General features: G+C 38.0%; 1 protein-coding gene across 3 annotated transcripts in view; it reads left to right on the forward strand.

Annotated features, from left to right (window-relative positions):
- Nucleotides 1-27,198, forward strand: part of SH3BGRL (SH3 domain binding glutamate rich protein like) — a 111,040-nt gene that overhangs the window by 50,856 nt on the left and 32,986 nt on the right. The window contains exon 1 of one of the 3 annotated variants that reach the window (XM_032840612.1): nucleotides 8,236-8,256. The exons of the other annotated variants lie outside the window; for them this stretch is intronic. Coding sequence (XP_032696503.1) covers nucleotides 8,251-8,256 — 6 coding nt within the window. The 5' untranslated portion in view covers nucleotides 8,236-8,250. Of the gene's footprint in view, nucleotides 1-8,235; nucleotides 8,257-27,198 lie in introns of those variants that run through there. 3 annotated transcript variants of the gene reach the window in all.

A 27,198-nucleotide genomic window follows, 5' to 3' on the forward strand; every position in this document is an offset into this window, starting at 1 on the left:
TTCTCTCCTTCAAAATAAAGTAGTATGGTTGGTGAAAGTATGCATTCATTAGTATGCAATAGCTTAATTTAATTTATGTAAAGTCTACAAATTCAACTGTTTTTTTTTTTCAACTATCTTATTCTCATTTAAAGAGCAAATTTTCCGTGCTCCTGGGTGACTCAGTCTGTTAAGTGTCTGACTCTTGATTTCAGCTCAGGGCATGATCATAGTGTTGTGGGATTGAGCTCTATATCAGGCTCCACAATGGACATGGAACCTGCTTAAGATTCTCTCTCTCCTTCTCCCACTGCCCCTCTCACCCTGTACACATGCACTCTCTCTCCCTCCCACTTTCTCTAAAAACAAAACAAAACAAAACAAAAAACACAAACAACAACAACTACAACAACAAAACAAAACAAAAAATTTTAGGGCCAAATTCTGGTTCTTTATAGGAGAAACTATATGTCCTTTAAAAAAAAAGCTGGATTTAGACCTTAATTTAAACTTTCTTTTCTCTACCTAAATAGTGTTCAAAAAACAGGCATGAGGCATTTTGTTCAATTATACTAGTAGGTTTATGAGAATTAAGCATGTATTGAATATATCTGAACGTATCCTTTGCTGGATGGAGAAGCTAGAAACCTTCATTCTGTGTCCTGTTGCCCTGCCAAATAAACAGAAATTATGGAAATCTCCTTCCCAGACCAGAACATTCCATGGAAATAAGTTCTCAGCTGCCAGGGAAGGTTTGGTGGGCCTCTACTCTGTGGTAGGCTAGATGGGAAAATTACTCTGATATACCAGATATCTTGATAAAAAAGGTCAAAATAATTGCAGCTATCCTTTCAGTAGGAAATTTTAATGTGACAAGTAAATTCCATCTATGTCTGCACATTTAGTAGTTACAAGAAATATTCCAGCCTTAATTTCTAGTCAAACGGACTACAGAGTGGTATGATAAAAGAAAAAAAAAACAGAATTTCCAGTCTTTCATTAATCACACTTTCATGCAGATGAACCCCACAGATCATATTGACCAGAAGCTGTGACAAGAATTGTTCTGTGAACTATTCAACCACCATATTTACTGAGGAAACAACTGTATTTAGTACAGACTCAAGGAAAATATATTTGATAACATATCATTTGGTAAAGAGCAGGAAAAATACAGTTTTAACATATATGATAGATCTCAATCTAAATGTCTGATATTTCAAAAAAAAAATAGCTAGTTTTAAATGGATGCTACATAATTAAAGAAATCTTCTAAGACTTTCCCAAAGCAAAAACACAGCTCTGTCCTCATAATCATAAACTAAGTTGAAAAAATCTAAAAAAACTGTATAATCATCGCTTTCTTTTTAATAGACTTTATGCAATTGCATTTTAAATCCATTTTTACCTTCAGTTCTATATTTGAAAAGTAACAAATACTGGGAAAATGTATTGGACAAATATATGTATTTAAATGGAAACAACTGCTTAAAGTATGTTTTTTTAAGTCTTAAAAAGTATAATTTTATATTTTAATCCAATAATGTCCCTTTTATTAGTTTTAAGCCATCGGTCTTTTCATTGGCTTGACTGGTTAGCCCCTTTTTGATTTTTAGAATAAAAAAAATTCCTAATTATCTAATAAATTTCTGGTATCATTTCCTTATAGCTTACTTAATTACTTAACTTCTGTTTGTATAATGTGGTGGTGAAGATAATGGATTCATGCAGCTGAAGCCAAGCTGATTGCCAGAGGTGAGGGAGGTGGGGGAATAGGCAATATAGGTGAAGGGGATTAAGAGTACAAACTTCCACTAATAAAATAAATAAATCATGGGGATGAAAAGTACAGCATAAAGACTATGGCCAGTAATATTATAACTTTGTGTGGTGACAGATGATAACTACACTTACCCCAGTGAGCATTTTGTAATGCATAGAAATGTCAAATCATAGGGCACCTGGGTGGCTCAATCATTTAAGTGTCTGCCTTCACTTCAGGTCATGATCCCAGGGTCCTGGGACCAAGTGTCCCATTGTTGGACTCCCTGCTCAGCAAGGAGTCTGCTTCTCCTTCTGTCCCTCTCCCTGCTTGTGCACTCTCTCTCTCTCTCTCTCCCTCTCTCAAATAAAACAAAACAAAACTTTTAAAAAATGCCAAATCACTTTATTATACACCTGAAACTAATGTAATATTATGTCAACTATATCTCAATTAAAAAAAATAATTAAAGCTTGCTTTCAATGGGTGTTGAATTTAAGTGATGAATCACTAAATTCTATTCCTGAGGGTGCCTGGGTGGCTCAGTGGGTTAAAGCCTCTGCCTTTGGCTCAGGTCATGATCCCAGGGTCCTGGGATCGAGTCCCGCATTGGGCTCTCTGCTTGTCAGGGAGCCTGCTTCCTCCTCTCCCTCTCTGCCTGCCCCCCTGCCTACTTGTGATCTCTGTCAAATAAATAAATAAAATCTTAAAAAAAATAAATAAATAAATTCTGCTCCTGAAACTATCACACTGGTTGTTAACTAACTGGAATTGATTTATTTTTTCAAAAAATTATCAGAAAGAGATAGAGAGAGAGAGAGAGAGAGAATGAGAGTACAAACAAGGGGAGCATCAGGCAGAGGGAGAAACAGGCTCCCTGCTCAGCAAGGGTCCTGATGCGAGACCCAGTCCTGAGGACCCTGGGATCATGACCTGAGTTAAAAGAAGACATTTAAATAAAAACTTGGAACTAGAAAAAAAAATAAAATCTGCTTACTTTGATTCTCTGTTCCACTATTTTCTAGTTGTGTCTTTGACAAAGTTAACTGTTCTAAGAACTGTTTTCTGACCTATAAAAATGAGATAATCATGCAAAGTGCTTAGTGTGATATTTACCACATGACATAAGTATTTAAAAAGTCTATCATAAGTATTTTGCTGTAATGCAGAAAATTGAATTTAGTGTCCTTAATTTTAAACTTTTGTAAAACAGAAATAGTGTTTTTTTCCTTTTTTACTCCCTGAAGATCTAGGCTGTGGAAAAGAATTAATATACAGGATTGGGGGAAAGGGTGGATTTCTTTACTAAGATATAAGGATGGATTGAAGAAAATAGAAAAAAAAATGTTAATTTAAAAATTCTTTTAATTAAATGCAGTGTAACAATGAATCTCTTTTCTACCATTTTACTTGTTTTTATGCTCCCAAAATGGAATTTCACACATTCTTGAAGGCTGGGAATATTTAGCAATTATTTCCTGTTGCCCTACAAAATTAGTCACTGAAATGTTTGTGAGTCCCAAGCCTAATGTTAAAAAGTGGCAGGATTCTATGATGAAGAATCATTAATAAATATGTATCATGTAGATATTTTATAAGATCCATGAATGTTTAAGGAGACTGCATATTTGCCAACCCACAAATACGAGATGTTACTGCTGTGGTAGATTACACAGTTAATCAGTAACATTCAAGTTGTATAAAGGCCATGATAAGTGTGGATTTGATAACCGTATTCTGTTAATTATTCTTATGATTCTTTACTATAATCTGAGTGAGTCAGATGCTTAGGGCACTTAGATATATTTCCAAAAATTATCTACACTGTCCAATCACTAGATTATAACTTAGAATAATTTATTCTCTTTGTGCATATGGATCTTAATGCAAAGAATATGTCTTATTGGCTCACCATGGAAACTGTTCTATCATTGACCCTGAGTTTTCAGTATCCTTGGATTCTTCACAGGTTTTGTCTACATTCGCCATAAGAGTAAAACACTTTTAAAAGTGATAAGGTAAAATTAACATTTTAATTTTTGTAATTTTATTCCCTACAGTGTATGGTTACTTCTAATACTGATTAAAATAAAAAAAAAATATAAAAGCAATGTTGTTTGTATAACAATTTCATAGTAACATTGACATTACAGTCCTTTTTTCATAGAATTTACTTTCAATAAAAAAGTGATAATTCCAAGGTTTTTTTTTCCTTTTTAAACTTGACTAATATTAGATTTTTTTAACAAATCATTTCCTAAATCAAGATCAAAATCCTTAAGGCAAACACATGTTTACAGAGAATAAATGTTTTGCAGCTTGTCTAGACTTCAAAATGAGGTCATGATTTATTTTTTGTCTTTTGGCACACATGTGGATATTTGTTTTTTCAGTGAGAGAAGTTAAAGATATGACATTGATTACAAGAACTGATTTCACAAATAAATAGCCTAACTTATGAGGGACTGCTGAATACATGTATTATCCCTGGGGGAAGAAGAGTTCAGTCTGGGTTGATGGATTCTTGAAGAATCCATGATTTCTGTTTTTTTTTTTTTAATATATATTTTATATTTTATTTTATTTTATATTTTTTCAGTGTTTCAAAATTCATTGTGTGTGCACCGCACCCAGTACTCCATGCAATATGTGCCCTCCTTAATACCAAACACCAGGCTCATCCAATCCCCCATCTTCCTCCCCTCCAAAACCCTCAGTTTGTTTCTCAGAGTCCACCATCTCTCATGGGTTGCCTTCCCCTGTGATTTCCCCCAAGTCACTTCTCCTCTCCATCTCCCAATGTCCTCCATGTTATTCGTTATCCTCCACAAGCAGGTGAAACCATATGATAATTGACTCTCTCTGCTTGACTTATTTCACTCATAATCTCTTCCAGTCCCATCCATATTGATACAAAAGTTGAGTATTCATCCTTTCTGATGGAGGCATAATACTCCATTGTATATATGGACCATATCTTCTTTATCCATTCATCCACTGAAGGGCATCTTGGTTCTTTCCACAGTTTGGTGACTGTGGCCATTCCTGCCATGAACATTGGGGTGCAGATGGTCCTTCTTTTCACTACATCTGTATCATTGGGGTAAATACCCAGTAGTGCAATTGCAGGGTCATAGAGTAACTCTATTTTTAATTTCTTAAGGAATCTCCCCACTTTTTTCCAAATGTACTAACTTGCATTCCCACCAACAGTGTAACAGGGTTCACCTTTCTCCACATCCTCTCCAGCACTTGTTGCTTACTGTCTTACTGATTTTGGCCATTTTAACTGGTATAAGATGGAATTTCAATGTGTTTTTTTATTTGAATCTCCCTGATGGCTAATGATGATAAATTTTTTCATGTGTCTGTCAGACAGTTGTATGTCTTCTTTGAAGAAGTGTCTGTTCAAGTCTTCTGCCCATTTTAAAAAATATATTCATTTATTTGACAGAGATCACAAGTAGGCAGAGAAGCAGGCAGACAGAGGAAGGAAAGTAAGCTTCCTGCCAAGCAGAGAGCCCAATGTGGGGCTTGATCCCAGGACCCTGGGATCATGACCCTAGCCAAAGGCAGAGGCTTAACCCACTGAGCCACCCAGGTGCCCCCCTCTGTCCATTTTTTAATATGATTATCTGTTTCATGTGTATTGAGTTTGAGGAGTTCTTTATCAATCTTGGATATCAGCCCTTTGCCTGTAGTGTCATTTTCAAATATATTTTCTCATTTGTGGATTGCCTCTTTGTTTTGTTGACTGTTTCCTTTACTGTGCAGAAACTTTTGATCTTGATGAAGTCCCAAAAGTTCATTTTTGCTTTTGTTTCCTTTGCCTTTGGGGACATGTCTTTTTTTTTTTTAAGATTTTATTTATTTATTTGACAGACAGAGATCACAATTAGGCAGACAGGCAGGCAGAGGGAGAGGAAGGGAAGCAAGCTCCCTGCTGAGCAGAGAGCCAGATCCCAGGACCCTGGGATCATGACTCCAGCTGAACTCAGAGGCTTTAACCCACTGAGCCACACAGGTGCCCCTGGAGACATGTCTTGAAAGAAGTTGCTATGACAAATGTTGACGAGGTTGCTGCTTATGTTCTCCTCTAGAAATTTGATAGATTCCTGCCTCATATTGAGGTCTTTTATCCATTTTGAGTTTATATTTGTGTATGGTGTAAGAGAATGGTCGCATTTCATTCTTCTATACATAGCACCCAACAGAGGAAAAATTCAAACTGTGCCCTCTCCATCAGAACTATTGGATATGGACATAAACAGTATGTCAGAAAGGGAATTAAAGGTAACAATTATTCAGGCAATGTCTAGGTTGGAGAAAACCATTAGTGACAACATAGTGACACCATAGAATCTCTAAGGGCAGAAGTGAAAGGGAAGAAGTTAAAAATGCTATCAATGAGATCCAATCTAATCTAAATATTCTAACAGCTAGGGCAACTGAGGCAGAAGAGAGGACAAATTGATAGAGTAAAAGGATCAGGAGGAGGCATGGAAGAAACAGCTTAGAAGCCATGAAAACAGAATTAGCGAAATAAATGACACCATGAAGTGTTCCAATATCAGAATTATTGGGATCCCTGAGGGGGTGGAGAAAGAGAGTAGATTAGATGTTATAGTTGAACAAATTCTCCATGAAAATTTTCCCTGGACATGAACAAACATTCATTTCCTAGAGGCAGAAGGAACACCTCTAAAGACCGACAAATCTAGAAAGACCTCGAGGCACTTGATTGTGAGACTGACAAATCATAATTTTAGACAAGAGCTTCTGAGGGCAGCTAGGAGGAAGAGATTACTTACGTACAGAAAAAGGTACATCAGAATACCATCAGACCTGCCCAGAGAATCCTGGCAAGCCAGAAAGGGCTCGCAAGACATATTCAGGGCACTAAATGAGAAGAACATGCAGCCATGTATACTTTATCTGGTGAGGCTGATATTCAAAATGGATGGAGAGAAAGAGCTTCCAAGTCCAGCAAGGTTTAAAAGAGTATGTGACTGCCAAACTGGCACCACAAGAAATATTAAGGGGGTCTCTATAAAAGAAGAAAGGACTCCAGAGTGACATAGAACAGAAATTTACAGAGACAATGTATAGAAACAAGGACTTCACATGCAACATGACGTCAATAAAAACATATCTTTCTATAATCACTCTCAACGTGAATGCCCTAAATGCTCCAAAAAAATGGCACAGGGTTGCAGATTGGATAAAACAACAGGACCCATCCAAATGCTGTCTGCAAGAGACCCATTTGGAACCCAAGGAAAAATCCGGACTAAAAGTGAAGGGAGAGAGAAGCAATTTTCATGCCAATGGGCTTCAAAGAAAGCTGGGACAGTGATTCTCATATCTGATAAATTAGATTTTAAGTTAAAGACTTTAGTCAGAGATAAAGGATGCTACATCATTTTTAAAGGGTCTATCCACCAAGAAGATCTAACAATTGTAAATATTTATGTCCCCAATATGGGAGAAGCCAACTACATAAGATAACTGTTAATCAAGATAAAGAGTCATATTGATATGAATACATTAATTGTAGGGGATCTTAACACACCACTTTCAGTAATAGACAGATCATCCAAGCAGAAAATCAATAAAGAAATAAGAGAATTGAATGACACATTGGGCCAGATGGACTTCATAGATATATACTGAACATTCCATCCTAAAATAACAGAATTCTCATTCTTCTCGAGCGCACATTGAACTTTCTCCAGAATAGACCACATACTGGATCACAAATCAGGGCTCGACGGATACCAAAAGACTGAGATTATCCCCTGCATATTATCAGACCATAATTCTTTGAAACTGGAACTCAACCATAAGAATAAGTTTGAAAGGAATGATTTCTGTTTTTTGTTTGTTTGTTTTGTTTTGTTTTAAAATTTTATTTATTTATTTTAAAGACAGAGATCACAAGTAGGCAGAGAGGCAGGCAGAGAGAGGAAGGGAAGCAGGATCCCTGCTGAGCAGAGAGCCCAGTGTGGGGCTCAATCCCTGGATGCTGGGATCATGACCGAGCAGAAGGCAGTGGCTTAAACCACTGAACCACCCAGGTGCCCCATGACTTCTGTTTTTAGTAGAATTTCTGTACAACCAAATTCTTAAAATTTTCTGTTCAACCAGGTGGTGAAATTATGGGATTTCATCACCTAAAACTACATTCAATGTTCAGATAGCTTCCTTTTCACATACCTAGAAGCCTTGAGAACTTTATAATAGCCAAATAAGTTGTAAATAGTAAATGTTGGCAGACAGTTATCCATTGGTCTCTTTCATTTGTGCACATCTTGGGAGCAAAGGCACTGACTACATTTGTTCTGTATTATCTTTTCAAGGATGCAACCAGTCTTGAAATATGAGATAGTTTCTCTCTCCAAAGCAAAAGAAAGATTTGTGTTTGGTTCAGTATAAAATATCTGGGTTCTTTAAACTGGCTTCCTGTGCCACCATAAAGGAATTGACGAACAGAGAAAAGGTATAAGAAAATGCTGGTAATCTGAATACTATTGTCATTGTGATCTAGAAGTCTCATGTTTTCTGCCACTATCCTTAAAACCCTGGCTGGGTTACTTGTTAGTTTGCAAGTGGGGTAAAAATATCAGATCTTTAACAATTCTTGACAGTAGTTCTTTTTTTTAATTTTTTATTTCTTTTCGGCGTAACAGTATTTATTCTTTTTGCACCACACCCAGTGCTCCATGCAATCCGTGCCTCTCTAATACCCACCACCTGGTTCCCCCAACCTCCCACCCCCCACCCCTTCAAAACCCTCAGATTGTTTTTCAGAGTCCATAGTCTCTCATGGTTCACCGCCCCTTCCAATTCCCCTCAACTCCCTTCTCCTCTCTATCTCCCCTTGTCCTCCATATTATTTGTTATGCTCCACAAATAAGTGAAACCATATAATAATTGACTCTCTCTGCTTGACTTATTTCACTCAGCATAATCTCTTCCAGTCCCGTCCATGTTGCTACAAAAGTTGGGTATTCAACCTTTCTGATGGAGGCATAATACTCCATAGTGTATATGGACCACATCTTCCTTATCCATTCATCCGTTGAAGGGATATCTTGGTTCTTTCCACAGTTTGGCGACCGTGGCCATTGCTGCTATAAACATTGGGGTACAGATGGCCCTTCTTTTCACTACATCTGTATCATTGGGGTAAATACCCAGTAGGGTAATTTCAGGGTCATAGGGAAGATCTATTTTTAATTTCTTGAGGAATCTTCTCACTGTTTTCCAAAATGGCTGCACCAACTTGCATTCCCACCAACACTGTAAGAGGGTTCCCCTTTCTCCACATCCTCTCCAACACATGTTGTTTCATGTCTTGCTAATTTTGGCCATTCTAACTGGTGTAAGGTGGTATCTCAATGTGGTTTTAATTTGAATCTCACTGATGGCTAGTGATGATGAACATTTTTTCATGTGTCTGATAGCCATTGTGTGTCTTCATTGGAGAAGTATCTGTTCATATCTTCTGCGCATTTTTTTTATATGATTGTCTGTTTTGTGTGTGTTGAGTTTGAGGAGTTCTTTATAGATCCTGGATATCAACCTTTTGTCTGTACTGTCATTTGCAAATATCTTCTCCCATTCCGTGGGTTGCCTCTTTGCTTTCTTGACTGTTTCCTTGGCTGTGCAGAAGCTTTTGATCTTGATGAAGTCCCAAAAGTTCATCTTCGCTTTTGTTTCCTTTGCCTTTGGAGACATATCTTGAAAGAAGTTGCTGTGGCTGATATCGAAGAGGTTACTGCCTATGTTCTTCTCTAGGATTCTGATGGATTCCTGTCTCACGTTGAGGTCTTTTATCCATTTTGAGTTTATCTTTGTGTACGGTGTAAGAGAATGGTCGAGTTTCATTCTTCTACATATAGCTGTCCAGTTTTCCCAGCACCATTTATTGAAGAGACTCTCTTTTTTTCCATTGTATATTTTTTCCTGTTTTGTCGAAGATTATTTGACCATAGAGTTGAGGGTCCATATCTGGGCTCTCTACTCTGTTCCACTGGTCTATGTGTCTGTTCTTATGCCAGTACCATGCTGTCTTGGTGATCACAGCTTTGTAGTAAAGCTTGAAATCAGGTAACATGATGCCCCCAGTTTTATTTTTGTTTTTCAACATTTCCTTAGCGATTCGGGGTCTCTTCTGATTCCATACAAATTTTAGGATTATTTTATTCAGCTCTTTGAAAAATACCAGTGGAATTTTGAGCAGAATGGCATTAAAAATGTATAGATTGTTCTAGGCAGTGTAGACATTTTAACAATGTTTATTCTTCCGATCCAAGAGCATGGAATTGTCTTCCATCTTTTTGTGTCTTCTTCAGTTTCTTTCATGAGTGTTCTGTAGTTCTTCGAATACAGTTCCTTTACCTCTTTGGTTAGGTTTATTCCCAGGTATCTTATGGTTCTTGGTGCTATAGTAAATGGAATCAATTCTCTAATTTCCCTTTCTGTATTTTCATTGTTAGTGTATAAGAAAGCCACTGATTTCTGTACATTGACTTTGTATCCTGCCACATTGCTGAATTACTGTATGAGTTCTAGTAGTTTGGGGGTGGAGTCTTTTGGGTTTTCCATATAAAGAATCATGTCATCTGTGAAGAGAGAGTGTTTGACTTCTTCATTGCCAATTTGGATACATTTTATTTCTCTTTGTTGTCTGATTGTTGTTGCTAGGACTTCTAATACTCTGTTGAACAAGAGTGGTGAGAGTGGGCATCCTTGTCGTGTTCCTGATCTCAACGGGAAGGCTGTGAGCTTTTTCCCTTTGAGGATGATATTTGCTATGGGTCTTTCATAGATAGATTTTATGAAGTTCAGGACTGTTCCCTCTATCCCTATACTTTGAAGTGTTTTAATTAGGAAATGATGCTGGTTTTTGTCAAATGCTTTTTCTGCATGCATTGAGAGGACCATGTGGTTCTTTTCTCTTTTCTTATTAATTTCTTCTATCACACTCATTGATTTGCGAATGTTGAACCATCCTTGTAGCCCAAGGATGAACCCCACTTGATCATGGTGGATAATCTTTTAAATGTGCTGTTGGATCCTGTTTGCTAGGATCTTGTTGAGAATCTTAGCATCCATATGCATCAGTGATATTGGTCTGAAATTCTCGTTTTTGGTAGGGTCTTTGCCTGATTTGGGGATCAGGGTAAGGCTGGCTTCATAGGAAGAGTCTGGAAGTTTTCCTTCTGCTTCAATTTTTTGAAACAGCTTCAGGAGAATAGGTGTTATTTCTTCTTTGAAAATTTGGTAGAATTCCCCAGTGAATCCTTCAGGTCCTGGGCTCTTGTTCTTTGGGAGGTTTTTGATCACTGATTCAATCTCGTTACTAGACATCTGTCTATTCAGGTTGTCAATTTCTTCCTGGTTCAATTTGGGGAGTTTATAGATTTCAGGAATGCATCCATTTCATCTAGGTTGCTTAGCTTATTGGCATATAACTGTTGATAATAACTTCTGATGATTGTTTCTGCTTCCTTGGTGTTAGTTGTGATCTCTCCCTTTTCATTCATAATTTTATTAATTTGGGCTTTCTCTCTTTTCTTTTGGATTAGTGTGGCCTATGGTTTATTGATCTTATTGATTCTTTCAAAAAACCAACTTCTAGTTTCATTGATACTTTCTACTGTATCTCTGGTTTCTACCTCATTGATCTTTGCTCTAATCTTGATTATTTCCCTTCTTAGGTTTGGAGTTGGTTTGATTTGTTGTTGATTCTCCAGTTCTTTAAGGTGTAGAGACAGCTGGTGTATTCTGGATTTTTCAATTTTTTGAGGGAGGCTTGGATGGCTATGTATTTCCCCCTTAGGACTGCCTTTGCTGTATCCCATAGGTTGTGGATCGAAGTGTCTTCATTTTAGTTGGTTTCCATGAATTGTTTAAGTTTTTCTTTGATCTCCTGGTTGATGCAAGCATTCTTTAGCAAGGTGGTCTTTAGTTTCCGGGTGTTTGTGTTCCTTCTGAACTTTTCCTTGTGATTGAGCTCCAGTTTCAAAGCATTGTGATCTAAGAATATGCAGGGAAAAATCTCAGTCTTTTGGAATCAGTTGAGTCCTGATTTGTGACCCAGGATGTGGTCTATTCTGGAGAAGGTTCCATGTGCACTTGGGAAGAATGAGTATTCTGTTGTTTTAGGGTGGAATGTTCTGTATATATCTATGAGGTCCATCTGGTCCAATGTGTCATTCAATGCTCTTGCTTCTTTATTGATTTTCTGATTTGGATGATCTGTCTATTTCTGAGAGAGGCATATTAAGATCTCCTACTATTAATGTATTCATATCAAAATGACTCTTTATCTTGATTAATAGTTTTCTTATGTAATTGGCTGCTCCCATATTGGGGGCATAGATATTTACAATTGTTTGATCATCTTGGTGGATAGTCCCTTTAAGAATGATGTAGTGTCCTTCTGTATCTCTGACTACAGTCTTTAGTTTAAAATCTAATTTATCTGATATGAGAATCGCTACCCTGGCCTTCTTTTGAGGCACATTGGCATGAAAGATGCTTCTCCATCCCTTCACTTTCAGTCTGAGTGTATCTTTAGGTTTTAAATGGGTCTCTTGTAGACAACATATGGATGGGTCCTGGCGTTTTATCCAGTCTGCAAACCCTGTTTCATTTTGTGGGCACATTTAGGCCATTCACATTGAAAGTGATTATTGATAGATACATTTTTATTGACATCGTGTTACCTTTGAAGTCTTTCTTTCTGTAGATTGTCTCTGTATCTCTGTTCAATGCTATTCTTAGGATTTTTCTTCATTTATAAAACCCCCCTTAATATTTCCTGCAGTGTCGGCTTGGTGGTTGCATAATCTTTTAAGCCTTGCCAGTCTTGGTAACTCTTTATTTCTCCATTCATTTTGAATGTCAGTCGTGCTGTATATATTATTCTTGGCTGCATGTTCTTCTCATTTAGTGCCCTATATATATATTGCCAGCCCTTTCTGGCTTGCCAGGTCTCTGTGGACAGGTCCGACGCTATTCTGATGGGCTTTCCTCTGTAAGTAAGGAGCCTCTTTGTCCTAGAGGCTTTCAAGAGATTTTATCTATAATTATGATTCCTCAGTTTGACTATCAGGTGCCTTTATGGGTTTTTTTTGGAATCTATAATCTTGGGTGGAGACCGTTCGGCCTCTAATACATGAACGCTGGTTCCATTCCCGATATTGGGAACATTTTCATGAACTTGTTCCACTATATCTTCTAGACTTCTTTCTTTCTCCTCCCCTTCAGTGATTCCAATAATTCTGATATTGGAACGTTTCATGGCATCATTTATTTCCCTGATTCTGTTTTCATGGCTTCTAAGCTGTTTGTTCCAGGCTTCCTCCTGATCCTTTCTCTCTATGTTTGTCCTCCAGATCACTAATTCTATCTTCTGTCTCAGTTACCCTAGCTTTGAGAGAATTTAGATTAGATTGGAACTCATTGAGAGCATTGTGAACCTCATCCCTGGTGGCCTTCAGTTCTGCCCTAACATTGTGAACATCATCCCTTGTCGCTTTCAGTTCTGCCCTAATCAATTCCGTTTGGTCATCCATGGCTTTCTCCAACCTAGCTATTGCCTATATAATTGTTAGCCTGAATTCTTTTTCCGACATATTGTCTATGTTGATAACCATTAGCTCTGTTGAAGAAGGCCCATCCTCTGTGTTTTTCTTTCTTGGGCATTCCTCCTCCGAGTCATTTTGGTGAGAGATGACTGAACGGATGTACCTGGATGTATCGACCGTGGTGCAGTCAAGGTGCACCCTGGAACGCTTCCGAGCAATCAGGATTCCCCACCCAAACGAGAGAAAAAGAAAAGAAAAAGAAAAAGAGAGAGAGAGACAGGAAAAAAAGGGAAGATAAAAGAGAAGGTTCACCCCAAATGGGCCCCAAGGTATGATTGATGAAGTATACAAACAAAAACAGACAAACAAAAAGACTGATAAAAATATATGACAAGAGAAAAAAATATATATATATGTATATATCTGTATCTATCTATCTATCTATCTCTCTCTCTCTCTATATATATAAGCAAATAAAGATAGAACCTTGTCAAAAAGAACCCCAAGTATAAGATTTATATACTATCAGGACAAACACAAAAACACAGAAACACTGGCGGAAGAAAAAGATGGGAGGGTGGTTATAAATTTTCAGTGTGGGCGAGGAACATTTTTTTGATTATTCCTGTATATATCTTGATATCTTTGTTAAAGGACTCAACTTTCCTAAGATAAAGGGGGATTAAAAATTGGTTTACCTATAGGGGTAGCATTGATTGGGGAAAGGGGATTACCTTGAAGTTTAACTCTATATGAATATTAGAAAATAAAAATAAAAAAAGAATAAACTAGACCAAACTAAACTAAAATTTAAAAAAATATTTAAAAATCGAAATGCAAAAGTAAAACACAGGTATATGTATCAACATGTTCAGATTAGAAGGTTATTATGGAATTTGATGTACTGGACATCTCACTGTGATGTTAAATAGGTTAAAAAATATCTATATTAAAAAAAAATGAACCAGAATAGTGGGAACGAGTTAAAAATAAAAGTTGTCCTATGAAGTAGCGGTGATTGTTCTCTTGTAGTCTTTTTGTTTCTTTCCTCATTGATTTTCTGGGGGTGGGGCCTGCCACGTGGGTTTTCAGTCATTGATGTTCCCTGAGTTAAGTCTTCCTGCCCCCCCTCAAGGGGGTGGGCTCTGAGGAAACCATTTTTTTCAGGCTTTTGTTCTCTGGAGGTTTTTATGTTTGTTCACTTATTTTTTTTTTAAATCTCACCTTTACTGCTTTTGATGGTTTTTGTAGGTTTAGAGGAAAGCAAATTGCACCCTGACCTCCCTTTCAGAGAGAAGCCTCATTTTGGTCCCCTGTGGGTGCTGCAGAGCCCATATAAATTCCCCCTTGGCCGCTGGCTGAGCAGGTTCTGAGTCAGGGTCCCCGGGGAGGGAGGATCTTCTGCTTGTACCCAAAACCATGGCCCCAGCGGCTGTCTGGGAAGCTCCAGACTGCCAGAGATGTTCCAAGCAGCGATCGCACACTGAGATTTTCCCACTGGCCCCATCTGGGAGTGCCTGGTCTTTCTGGGTCTAAGAGCGCCAGGCTTGTGCGCAGCTCTCTCAGGGAAGGGTGTGGGTCACACACGCATCTCAGGCTCTGAGAGCAGGGTGCAGGTCCGAGAGCACCAGGCTGGGCCTTTGCGAACCTCTCTCAGGGGAGGGTTTGGGGTGTGCATGCGTCTCAGGCTCTGATACAATGGCGTGGGTCTCTGATACAATGGCGGTGGGCTGGGACTTCATGCATTTCTCTCAGGGGAGGGTGAGGGGCACGTTTATCTCAGACTCTGTAGCATGGCTTGGCGTTCTGCCGTCTGGTGAGGCTCTCAGCCCCTCACAGGAGCTGGACCCCACGCATTCTCGGGTGCACTGGCAGCTCAGGGACCAAAACCTGGTTTCTCCGCAGCACTCTCTCTGGCTCAGCACCAGGGGAGGCTGTCCTGGGTCTGGGGACTGAAGCCCTTGTCCCTAGGCACCCCGATTCCCACAATTTCCCCCCCAAGTGATCCTTTGCTCTTTTTGAGTGCTTTCAACCAGTCTCAAAGTTAATGCTGGTCCCCAGATGCAGGGCACTCTCATATTAGGGGTATTACTTTCCAATCAGTTGCCTCTGGTGGCTCCCTCCCCCTTTTGTTTATCTTCCAATATCAGTCCGACGTTCCCACTCTGCTTTACCTGCCCACTGGAATATTCTGCCCCTGTAGAGATCCAGACATGTATAATTCTGATCTCAGGCTGATTTCATGGGTGATCAGAGCTCTTTGGTAGGTAATCAGCTCACTTTAGGGTACAGGTTGAAACGGTGCCTCCTCCTACTTCCCCGCCATCTTGTCTCCCCCTTGACAGTAGTTCTTATCGATGTTCATGCTGTTCTTGATGCTCATAGTCCAAATAACAATGGTGACTATTAAATTGCACAGAAACTCACTGATGAGCCCACAGAATGGCATGATCCAGGCCTCTTTTGTTTAGCAACTTTAGTTTGCTAGTTGGTTAACTGCTTGGACCTTTTGATCCCAGTCTTATTTAACTAATTAGGTAACACATAGTTATTCTCAGCTGATCAGTTTGGAACATGCTTTATATTGGCTTTAGTCTGGGTATACATTCATAGTATTCTCTGGAATGTTCACGTGGGTCCCACTGGTCAGCTAAGTCTTCAGACTAGTTATTTTTCTTTCTTTTTTTCTTTTAGACTAGTTATTTTTCCTATGAAAAATAGATTATTTTTGTCCAGAATTGTCTATGTTGCCATGATCCTTTGAAAGGAAAGTATTTAATTTCACTTATAATGTTATCACTTCACCAATAATAGGGGACAAAGTTAGCGCTACAGATAATTCGGTGGTCTGAAAATGTAGTATTCACTTTTTTTGTGTTTGCTTCCTGAAATCATAGGCAGCATTTTAGGTGTCAAGATTATGCTATGGACCCACCATCAGCTGGATATACTTAGCAGTTATTTTCCCAGGAAATTCTAGAAAGGGTGATCAGGGACATGGTTTTTATATGTGTGTGAAAGTAATTGGACAGAGATTCATCTACCAACTGAGCCTGCACACCTTAAATAAATAGTCATATAAACAACTTTTGAATTATTAAACAACATTTAGTAATATGCACTTCTTTGTAAAGATTCTTAAAAGTTCCTTTAAAAAAAAAAACAAAAAAGTTGAAATCATCATATGTTTGTGTAAGGCCACTTGAAATTCTTTACCTTGAAGAGACTGAGGGTTTTCTTTTAATTGAGTGGCTGTTTGTTTTCAGTGTATAAAACAAACAAACAAAATGCTTATTTTTTACATTATATTACATTAATAAACCATGCTATTTAGTTAGACAAAGCTTTTATTATTTGGAAAGCTGACCCTATGATCTAAAAATCTGGCAGAATTATTTGTGAAAATTACCCAGTTAGGTAATGTGTACAAAAATTTGATATCTCCTTTGCAGAAATGTCTGTTCATGTCTTCTGCCCATTTCTTGATTGGATTATTTGTTCTTTGGGTGTTGAGTTTGCTAAGTTCTTTATAGATTTTGGACACTAGCCCTTTATCTGATATGTCGTTTGCAAATATCTTCTCCCATTCTGTCAGTTGTCTTTTGGTTTTGTGAACTGTTTCCTTTGCTGTGCAAAAGCTTTTGATCTTGATAAAATCCCAATAGTTCATTTTTGCCCTTTCTTCCCTTGCCTTTGGCGATGTTCCTAGGAAGATGTTGCTGCGGCTGAGGTCAAAGAGGTTGCTGCCTGTGTTCTCCTCAAGGATTTTGATGGATCCCTTTCTCACATTGAGGTCCTTCATCCATTTTGAGTCTATTTTCGTGTGTGGTGTAAGGAAATGATCCAATTTCATTTTTCTGCATGTGGCTGTCCAATTTTCCCAACACCATTTATTGAAGAGGCTGTTTTTTTTCCATTGGACATTCTTTCCTGCTTTGTCGAAGATTAGTTGACCATAGAGTTGAGGGTCTATTTCTGGGCTCTCTATTCTGTTCCATTGATCTATGTGTCTGTTTTTGTGCCAGTACCATGCTGTCTTGAGAAGACATCCAGATGGCCAACAGACACATGAAAAAGTGCTCCATATCACTCGGCATCAGGGAAATACAAATCAAAACCACAATGAGATACCACCTCATACCAGTCAGAATGGCTAAAATTAACAAGTCCGGAAATGACAGATGCTGGCGAGGATGCGGAGAAAGGGGAACCCTCCTACACTGTTGGTGGGAATGCAAGCTGGTGCAACCACTCTGGAAAACAGCATGGAGGTTCCTCAAAATGTTGAAAATAGAACTACTCTATGACCCAGCAATTGCACTGCTGGGTATTTACCCTAAAGATACAAACGTAGTGATCCGAAGGGGCACGTGCACCCGAATGTTTATAGCAGCAATGTCTACAATAGCCAAACTATGGAAAGAACCTAGATGTCCATCAACAGACGAATGGATAAAGAAGATGTGGTATATATATACAATGGAATACTATGCAGCCATCAAAAGAAATGATATCTTGCCATTTGCGACAACGTGGATGGAACTAGAGGGTATCATGCTTAGCGAAATAAGTCAATCAGAGAAAGACAACTATCATATGATCTCCCTGATATGAGGGAGAGGAGATGCAACATGGGGGGTTAATGTGGTAGGAGAAGAGTAAATGAAACAAGTTGGGATTGGGAGGGAGACAAACCATAAGTGACTCTTAATCTCACAAAACAAACTGAGGGTTGCTGGGCAGAGGGGGGTTGGGAGAGGGGGGGTTATGGACATTGGGTAGGGTATGTGCTATGGTGAGTGCTGTGAAGTTTGTAAACGTGGAGATTCACAGACCTGTACCCCTGGGGGTAAAATATATATATATATATATATATATATATATATATATATATTTATAAAAAATAAAATTATAAAAAAAATTTGATATCTCCTGTTACGTATTTGATAGAATGGTAATTTTTAAATGCAAATAAATTGAATTTGAGTAAGTTGAATTGGGACATTTTGTGCCATGCCCATGAATTTGATCAACATGCAAAAGGATTATGGTCTTTTCCTCCATTTGATGTTTTGCTTCATGGTGGGCAATGGAGATTCTCTCCCTATTTGACTAATGTCATTAGTAATAGGTCAAACCTTCCTGAATCATTACGTTTTATTCCCCTTCTTTCTGTTGCCACTACAATACCACTCTTAATTGAGAAAACCATTGCCTTAAAATATTTTTTATTGTACTGAGACAGAATTTGGTTATAGCAAAAAGATGTTTTACTGAGTTAAGAATGTAATAGGACATATGTAAAAACAGTTTCTTTTCCCTTTGAAAAAATAAAGGGAAGTGGAGATATCATTTTCTTTCAACCTAGAATTATTAGGAATTGCATTCTGAGAATGTACATGTGTCTTTTTATTTGAGATTATTACTGGTCTTCAGAGAATAATTTGGAGGAATTTCAGAGATTAAGTCAATGACTTCCCTACTCATTGTTTCACTGTATTTTTGGTTTTACCCTTTTAACAGTAATAAATGTTAGTGGATTTTTATGGTGAACACTAGCTAAGTGTTGTGAGTATAGAGTTTGTTAACTTTAGAATTTTTTTCTACTGCTTCAGATATATCTCAGTTGGGAGAGGTAATTATTTTGCATTGGAGCAGTTTAATAGATGCCAGATAAAGCAACCAATCTAAGAAAAAGACCGGTTTTATGATTTGACAGGATTTTTTTTTTTTTAAGTAAGCTCTATGCTCAATGTGGGGCTTGAACTCATGACCCTAAGATCGGGAGTCACATGCTCTACCAACTGAGCCAGCCAACATTCTCCTGGCCATATATTTTTGTTTTTGTTTTTGTTTTTTAATATATCCTTAAAAGATCTTATATATGTATTTATTTGAGAGAGAGAGAGAGAAGAGAGGGACAAGCAAACTCCATGTTGAGCACAAAGCCCAATGTAGGGCTCTATCCCATGACCCTGAGATCATGACCTGAGCTGAAATCAAGAGTTGGAGGCTTAACATACTACATCACCCAGGCGCCCCCTTGGCAGCATGTTTTTAATGGAAATTGACTCTAGGTCTCAAGAAATGTATTGCTTGACAATACCTAACTTCCAGCCAACTTTCTATTAGATTCTCTTACATTAGAAGCATCTTTCTATAGAATATTATCAGGATACAATTTCTTACTTTGGTCGACAATTTCTAAGCACAACACCTTCAGAATCTTACTCTAACATGGTAAAGAATTTCATCTTTTTAAGGTTTCTTAAGAGGAATTTTACAGTCTCTGAGTGGTCCCTCAAACATTTGGTTCGTGTGCTTGACAGCCCATCTTGTTTCTCAGAGCCCCAGGAAGTGAGAGAGAGAGAAGTCATTAGACTATTTTAATGTTCAGGCATCAGTCCAGCACTTTACAAACCACTTGCCCTATTTTGACTACCTAGGGACTGCACTGCTTGCTTTAAATACCCCTTTATCATCCTTATGTGCAATTTCCATTGATATTGATAGTTGCTTATCAAAAAGTTACGTTGAATTGTGCAGATACAGTATTCTTAAGTTTGATTCCAGTGTCTGGACCTTCATATGCCTACCCTCACTATCATACTGTTCTGGAAAGACTGTCCTGTATTATGATTGATGCACTATGGTGTAATTCATTGTTTTTAATAACTTGAGAAAAGGGGTTCTTTATGCATATTTAAAATAGTAGCTACCATTCCTGGAGAGCTTATTTTCATTTATTTATAAAAGACCTGCTATATGGGGAACCTGATGGATCAGTCAGTTAAGCCTCCTATATGTATTTAACATTTTTAATTTCAAGATTTGTAAATCTCACCTTCAAAACAGATATTTTTTAAATTATAAAAAGTATTCAACAGAGGTCCCTGGGTGGCTCAGTCCATTAAGCATCTGCCTTTGCCTCAGGTCATGATCCTGGGGTCCTGGGATAGAGCCCTGCATCAGGCTCCCTACTCAGTGGGGAGTTTGCTTCTTCTTCTCTCCGATCCTCCCACCACTTCTGTGTACTCTTTCTCTCTCTCTTCCAAATAAATAAATGAATGAATAAAATCTTTTAAAAAGGAACACCTTTTTTTTTTTTTAAGAACACCTGTAATAGGTAAGATATGATAATGGGCACTGGATAAATCATCAGCAAGATAGATATTGTTTCAGCCATGAAAGAGCATATAATTTAAAATCTAGCCTGCTTTGTGGGAGGCAGTGCGAGAGGTACATTGCTTCTTTTACCTAAAATTTTGTCTGTAATCATTCTGGGAGGTGAGTGCTATTACTCTCAACTAATAAATGAGGAACTTGAGACTCAGCATGGTTAATTAATTTGCGCGTCACACAGATAATAAGTGGAGGATATAAATTCAAACCCAAGTCAGTCGTGTTCTGTATTAATTTTCAATGCTGTGTAACAAAGTACTATAAATTTAGTGGCTTAAAACAATAGACATTTATTATACCACAGTGTTTGTGGGTCAGGAAATCTGGTATACATTAGCTGGTTTCTCTACAAGGCTGTAAGCAAGGTGCCAACCAGGACTTGCTTGCCATTGAGAGGATCCACTATGGAAGAATCCATTTTCAAGCTCATGTGGTTGTTAGCAGATTTCATTTCCTTGAGGCTGTTATACTCATGGCAGTTTTTTTTTTTTCATTTCCAACAAAGGAGAGAGAAAATCTAGTGTGCATCAGCTAGAAAGATAAAGTTTTACAACATCATCACTAGAGATGCATCCCATCACCTTTGCCATGTTCTATTAATTGGAAATAAATAACAGGTTATTTCCACACTCCAGGGGAAGGTATTATACAAGGGCATGAATACCAGGAGATGAGGGTCATGTGTGTGGGGGGGTCCCATGATAATATGTTTGCCACGGGTTCCATAATCTTTGCACTATACTATGCTGCTTCTATTAAGAACCCAATATACATAAATTGATTTTTGAAATATTATTAAAAATTGTGTAAAACAATATAACCACCACTAAAGAAGTTTGGTGAGTAAGCACTGGGTAGCTCTTCAGTTAAACATCTGACATTGGATTTTCACTTAGGTCATGATCTCAGGGTTGTGAGATCAAGTTCCATCTTGGCTCCATGCTGGGAGTAGAGCCTGCTTAAGATTCTCTTTCTCTCTCCCTCTTCCTCTCCTCCCCCATTGCATGTGCAAGCTCTCTCTCTCTCTTAAAAAATGTCAGTGGGGGAATCCCCATAGTCTCATGATCCCAGCACTACTCAGTCAGTCTCCTGAGCAAGGTGCTAAGAGATAACATTCCTACTATCTATATAACCACTCATAATAATTGTGTTTGAATTCCTATCCAATCTTCAAAAAAGTTTTCCTTTTCATAAATTGGATTCATAGCAAATACATGATTCTCTAGACTTCCTTTTCCATTCTTTTTACCATAAAATTTTCCCTTGTTGCTATATAATCATACAGTTGTTAGTTTCAATTGGAATTAGCAATCTTTTGAATGACAATACCATGGTTTATTTAACTAAGTCCAAATATTTTGATGCAGACAACTTTCAATCTTCCACTGCGAAAAGGTCAAATAAATGACAACAATAAAAACACAACAAAACATTGTATAACATCTTTAGGCACAATTTCTACCCTCTTTTGGATTATTTACTTAAACCAGGAATCTAGAAGTGAAATTACTGGATCAAGAAACTTGAATATTTCCATGACTCTTGAGGTACACTCTCAAAATGCTTCTAATTTTATTTGACTCTGAATGAATTAACCAGGCTTCAAAATTGCAGAAGCATATAATAATGCTAATTGAAATTCTATGACCACAGGAAAGAAAGACAGTAACTAAACTGTTCTTAATGTGGGGGTTTTGGTAGTGATAAGTAGGAGAAATTATCTTCTCTTTATGGTCATGGACCAGGTCTCAGGATGTTGTTCTATCCCGGATTTCAGGTGAGGAAAAGGATCCCCTCAGGTCTTATCCTTAATACCAAAAGGATGTTACTCACACAGGTATTTTTCATGATCATAGAGTAAGACACTGCCTTCCCTACAATGGGGCAGAAACTATTTACATGTGATACTTCAGAAATCTATATTTTCTTCTGTACAGGGGCAGATTTGACTAATTTATTTATTCAGATGCCATACCCTGTTGTTGAATGCTCCATGTTAGCAGCACATTTCATGGTAGCCTTTCCTAGAATTGTAAAGGAAAAGAAGAAAAGGGAAGAGCTGATATAATACATGGTAGATTGGCTCGTATTTGTCATCTGGTTAACGCTAATAAGAGCAGATCAATTGCTTACTTTTCTTATGATCCAAGAACTGATAGTTTGGAGTTGGTGGTTACAGCACCCCCCTCCCTTTTTTAAAGTATCTGTTGTGAGCTGGAGAATTTAGCTACCATATTTGGTTTTCATATGCCTGCCCTGTGACCTTACATTAGCCTGTTGGAGGATTCCAGTGTTTTTGCTTATCCTTATATGGGAAGGCTGCCTGGAGAATCTGTCTGACCAGAATTAGAAACGCTCTAGCATTTGCAGGAAGTGCAGCTTTAGGAAGAAGTCTCAGTTTGTGGAATTAAGTTTCTATACTGTCATAATTTGTTTCATACAGAGATACTGAGTTGGAGAATATCCTTGCTAACTCTAAAATCACCAGCATTTTATACTTCTTAATATACCAAATTTCCTTTATTCTATTATAAGAAAGTTCTCCTAAAGAGGATTGAAATCTGTATAGAAACTCACTGTACTGAGTTGATAATGATTCTTTTAAAGATTTTATTTATTTGCCAGAGAAAGAGCAAAGCACGGAGAGCTGCAGGCAGAACATGCAGAGCAGGCAGAGGGAGAAGCAGGCTCCATACTGAACAAGGAGCCCAACGCAAGACTTGATACTAGGACCCTGGGATCATGACCTGAGCCAGAGGCAACCACTTGAACCAACTAAGCCACCCAGGTGTCCCTGAGTTGATAATGATTTAAGTGTTTAGATCAGGGAGGTGAAAGATGGAATACATTGGTTTGTTTATTTTTAAATTCTTAGTGCAAACTTAGCCTGAATTTTGCTGGAACATAATATCCACACACATGTTAAACTAACAGTTGTCACAAATATTTAGCATTGATATTTGATTATAACACCATGATTTGTTTCAAGGACAGTTTTTGCTTTAAGGGCATTCCCAAAGCAACTGGAACAGCCAAAAATACTTGTTACCCTATTTCTCCATTTGCACTAATTTCCTGTAGCTACCTATGGCCACAAGTGACTAACACTTATGTGGAAGCACTTAGAAATGTTCTTAACTTCACACTTTATTTGTCCGATTATATGACAGTTTTTTTTAATTTTTATTTTTTTATAAACATATATTTTTATCCCCAAGGGTACAGGTCTGTGAATCGCCAGGTTTACACACTTCACAGCACTCACCATAGCACATACCATCCCCAATGTCCATAACCCCACCCCCGTTCTCCCAACCCACCTCCCCCCATCAACCCTCAGTTTGTTTTGTGAGATTAAGAGTCAATTATGGTTTGTCTCCCTCACAATCCCATCTTGTTTCATTTATTCTTCTCCTACCCCCTTAACCCCCCATGTTGCATCTCCACTCCCTCATATCAGGGAGATCATATGATAGTTGTCTTTCTCCGATTGACTTATTTCGCTAAGCATGATACCCTCTAGTTCCATCCACGTCATCACAAATGGCAAGATTTCATTTCTTTTGATGGCTGCATAGTATTCCATTGTGTATATATACCACTTCTTCTTTATCCATTCATCTGTTGATGGACATCTGGGTTCTTTCCATAGTTTGGCTATTGTAGACATTGCTGCTATAAACTTTCGGGTGCACGTGCCCCTTCGGATCACTACGTTTGTATCTTTAGTGTAAATACCCAGTAGTGCAATTGCTGGGTCATAGGGTAGTTCTATTTTCAACATTTTGAGGAACCTCCATGCTGTTTTCCAGAGTGATTGCACCAGCTTGCATTCCCACCAACAGTGTAGGAGGGTTCCCCTTTCTCCGCATCTGTCATTTCCTGACTTGTTAATTTTAGCCATTCTGACTGGTGTGAGGTGATATCTCATTGTGGTTTTGATTTGTATTTCCCTGATGCCGAGTGATATGGAACACGTTTTCATGTGTCTGTTGGCCATCTGGATGTCTTCTTTGCAGAAATGTCTGTGCATGTCTTCGGCCCATTTCTTGATTGGATTATTTGTTCTTTGGGTGTTGAGTTTGCTAAGATCTTTATAGATTTTGGACACTAGCCCTTATCGGATATGTCATTTGCAAATATCTTCTCCCATTCTATCAGTTGTCTTTTGGTTTTGTTAACTGTTTCCTTTGCTGTGCAAAAGGTTTTGATCTTGATAAAATCCCAATAGTTCATTTTTGCCCTTGCTTCCCTTGCCATTGCCGAAGTTCCTAAGAAGATGTTGCTGCGGCTGAGGTCAAACAGGTTGCTGCTTGTGTTCTCCTCAAGGATTTTGCTGGGCTTTTGTTTGTTTGGAGATTTTTGATGACTGTTTCAATCTCCTTACTGGTTATGGGTCTGTTCAGGCTTTCTATTTCTTCCTGGTTCAGTTGTGGTAGTTTATATGTCTCTAGGAATGCATCCATTTCTTCCAGATTGTCAAATGTGTTGGCATAGAGTTGCTCATAATATGTTCTTATAATTGTCAGTATTTCTTTGGTGTTAGTTGTGATCTCTCCTCTTTCATTCATGATTTTATTTATTTGGGTCCTTTCTCTTTTCTTTTTGATAAGTCTGGCCAGGAGTTTATCGATCTTATTAATTCTTTCAAAGAACCAGCTCCTAGTTTTGTTGATTTGTTCTATTGTTTTTTTGGTTTCTATTTCATCGATTTCTGCTCTGATCTTTATGATTTCTCTTCTCCTGCTGGGTTTAGGGTTTCTTTCTTGTTCTTTCTCCAGCTCCTTTAGGTGTAGTGTTAGGTTGTGTACCTGAGACCTTTCTTGTTTTTTGAGAAAGGCTTGTACCACTATATATTTTCCTCTCAGGACTGCCTTTGTTGTGTCCCACAGATTTTGAAATGTTGTGTTTTCATTATCATTTGTTTCCATGAATTTTTTCAATTATTCTTTAATTTCCTGGTTGACCCATTCATTCTTTAGAAGGATGCTGTTTAGTCTCCATGTATTTGGGTTCTTTCCAAATTTCCTCTTGTGATTGAGTTCTAGCTTCAGAGCCTTGTGGTCTTAAAATATGCAAGGAATGATCCCAATCTTTTGATATTGGTTGAGACCTGATTTAGGACCGAGGATGTGATCTATTCTGGAGAATGTTCCATGTGCACTAGAGAAGAATGTGTATTCTGTTGCTTTGGGATGAAATGTTCTGAATATATCTGTGATGTCCATCTGGTCCAGTGTGTCATTCAAGGCCTTTATTTCCTTGTTGATCTTTTGCTTGGATGATCTGTCCATTTCAGTGAGGGGAGTGTTAAAGTCCCCTACTATTATTGTATTACTGTTGATGTGTTTCTTTGATTTTGTTATTAATTGGCTTATATAGTAGGCTGCTCCCACGTTGGGGGCATAGATATTTAAAATTGTTAGATCTTCTTGTTGGACAGATCCTTTGAGTATGATATAGTGTCCTTCCTCATCTCTTATTATAGGCTTTGGCTTAAAATCTAATTGATCTGATATAAGGATTGCCACTCCTGCTTTCTTCTGATGTCCATTAGCATGGTAAATTCTTTTCCACCCCCTCACCTTAAATCTGGAGGTGTCTTCGGTTTAAAATGAGTTTCTTGTAGGCAACATATAGATGGGTTTTGTTTTTTTATCCATTCTGATACCCTGTGTCTTTTGATTGGGGCATTTAGCCCATTCACATTCAGGTTAACTAATGAGCGATATGAATTTAGTGCCATTGTATTGCCTGTAAGGTGACTGTTATTGTATATTGTCTCTGTTCCTTTCTGATCTACTACTTTTAGGGTCTCTCTTTGCTTAGAGGACCCCTTTCAATATTTCCTGTAGAGCTGGTTTGGTGTTTGCAAATTCTTTCAGTTTTTGTTTGTCTTGGAAGCTTTTAATCTCGCCTTTTATTTTCAATGATAGCCTAGCTGGATATAGAATTCTTGACTGCATGTTTTTCTCGTTTAGTGCTCTGAATATATCATGCCAGCTCTTTCTGGCCTGCCAGGTCTCTGTGGATAAGTCTGCTGCCAATCTAATATTTTTACCATTGTATGTTACAGACTTCTTCTCCCGGGCTGCTTTCAGGATTTTCTCTTTGTCATTAAGACTTGTAAATTTTACTATTAGGTGATGGGGTGTGGACCTATTCTTATTAATTTTGAGGGGCGTTCTCTGAACCTCCTGGATTTTGATGCTTGTTCCCTTTGCCATATTGGGGAAATTCTCTCCAATAATTCTCTCCAATATACCTTCTGCTCCTCTCTCTCTTTCTTCTTCTTCTGGAATCCCAATTATTCTAATGTTGTTTCATCTTATGGTGTCACTTATCTCTCGAATTCTGCCCTCGTGGTCCAGTAGCTGTTTGTCCCTCTTTTGCTCAGCTTCTTTATTCTCTGTCATTTGGTCTTCTATATCGCTAATCTTTCTTCTGCCTCATTTATCCTAGCAGTGAGAGCCTCCATTTTTATTGCACCTCATTAATAGCTTTTTTGATTTCAACTTGGTTAGATGTTAGTTCTTTTATTTCTCCAGAAAGGGCTTTTATATCTCCCAATAGGGTTTCTCTAATATCTTCCATGTCTTTTTCGGGGCCAGCTAGAACCTTGAGAATCGTCATTCTGAACTCTAGATCTGACATATTACCAATCTCTGTATTGAT

The sequence above is a fragment of the Lontra canadensis genome, unplaced genomic scaffold (genome assembly GCF_010015895.1).
Source record: "Lontra canadensis isolate GAN:19392208 unplaced genomic scaffold, GSC_riverotter_1.0 scaffold114, whole genome shotgun sequence".
Classification (NCBI taxonomy): domain Eukaryota; kingdom Metazoa; phylum Chordata; class Mammalia; order Carnivora; family Mustelidae; genus Lontra; species Lontra canadensis.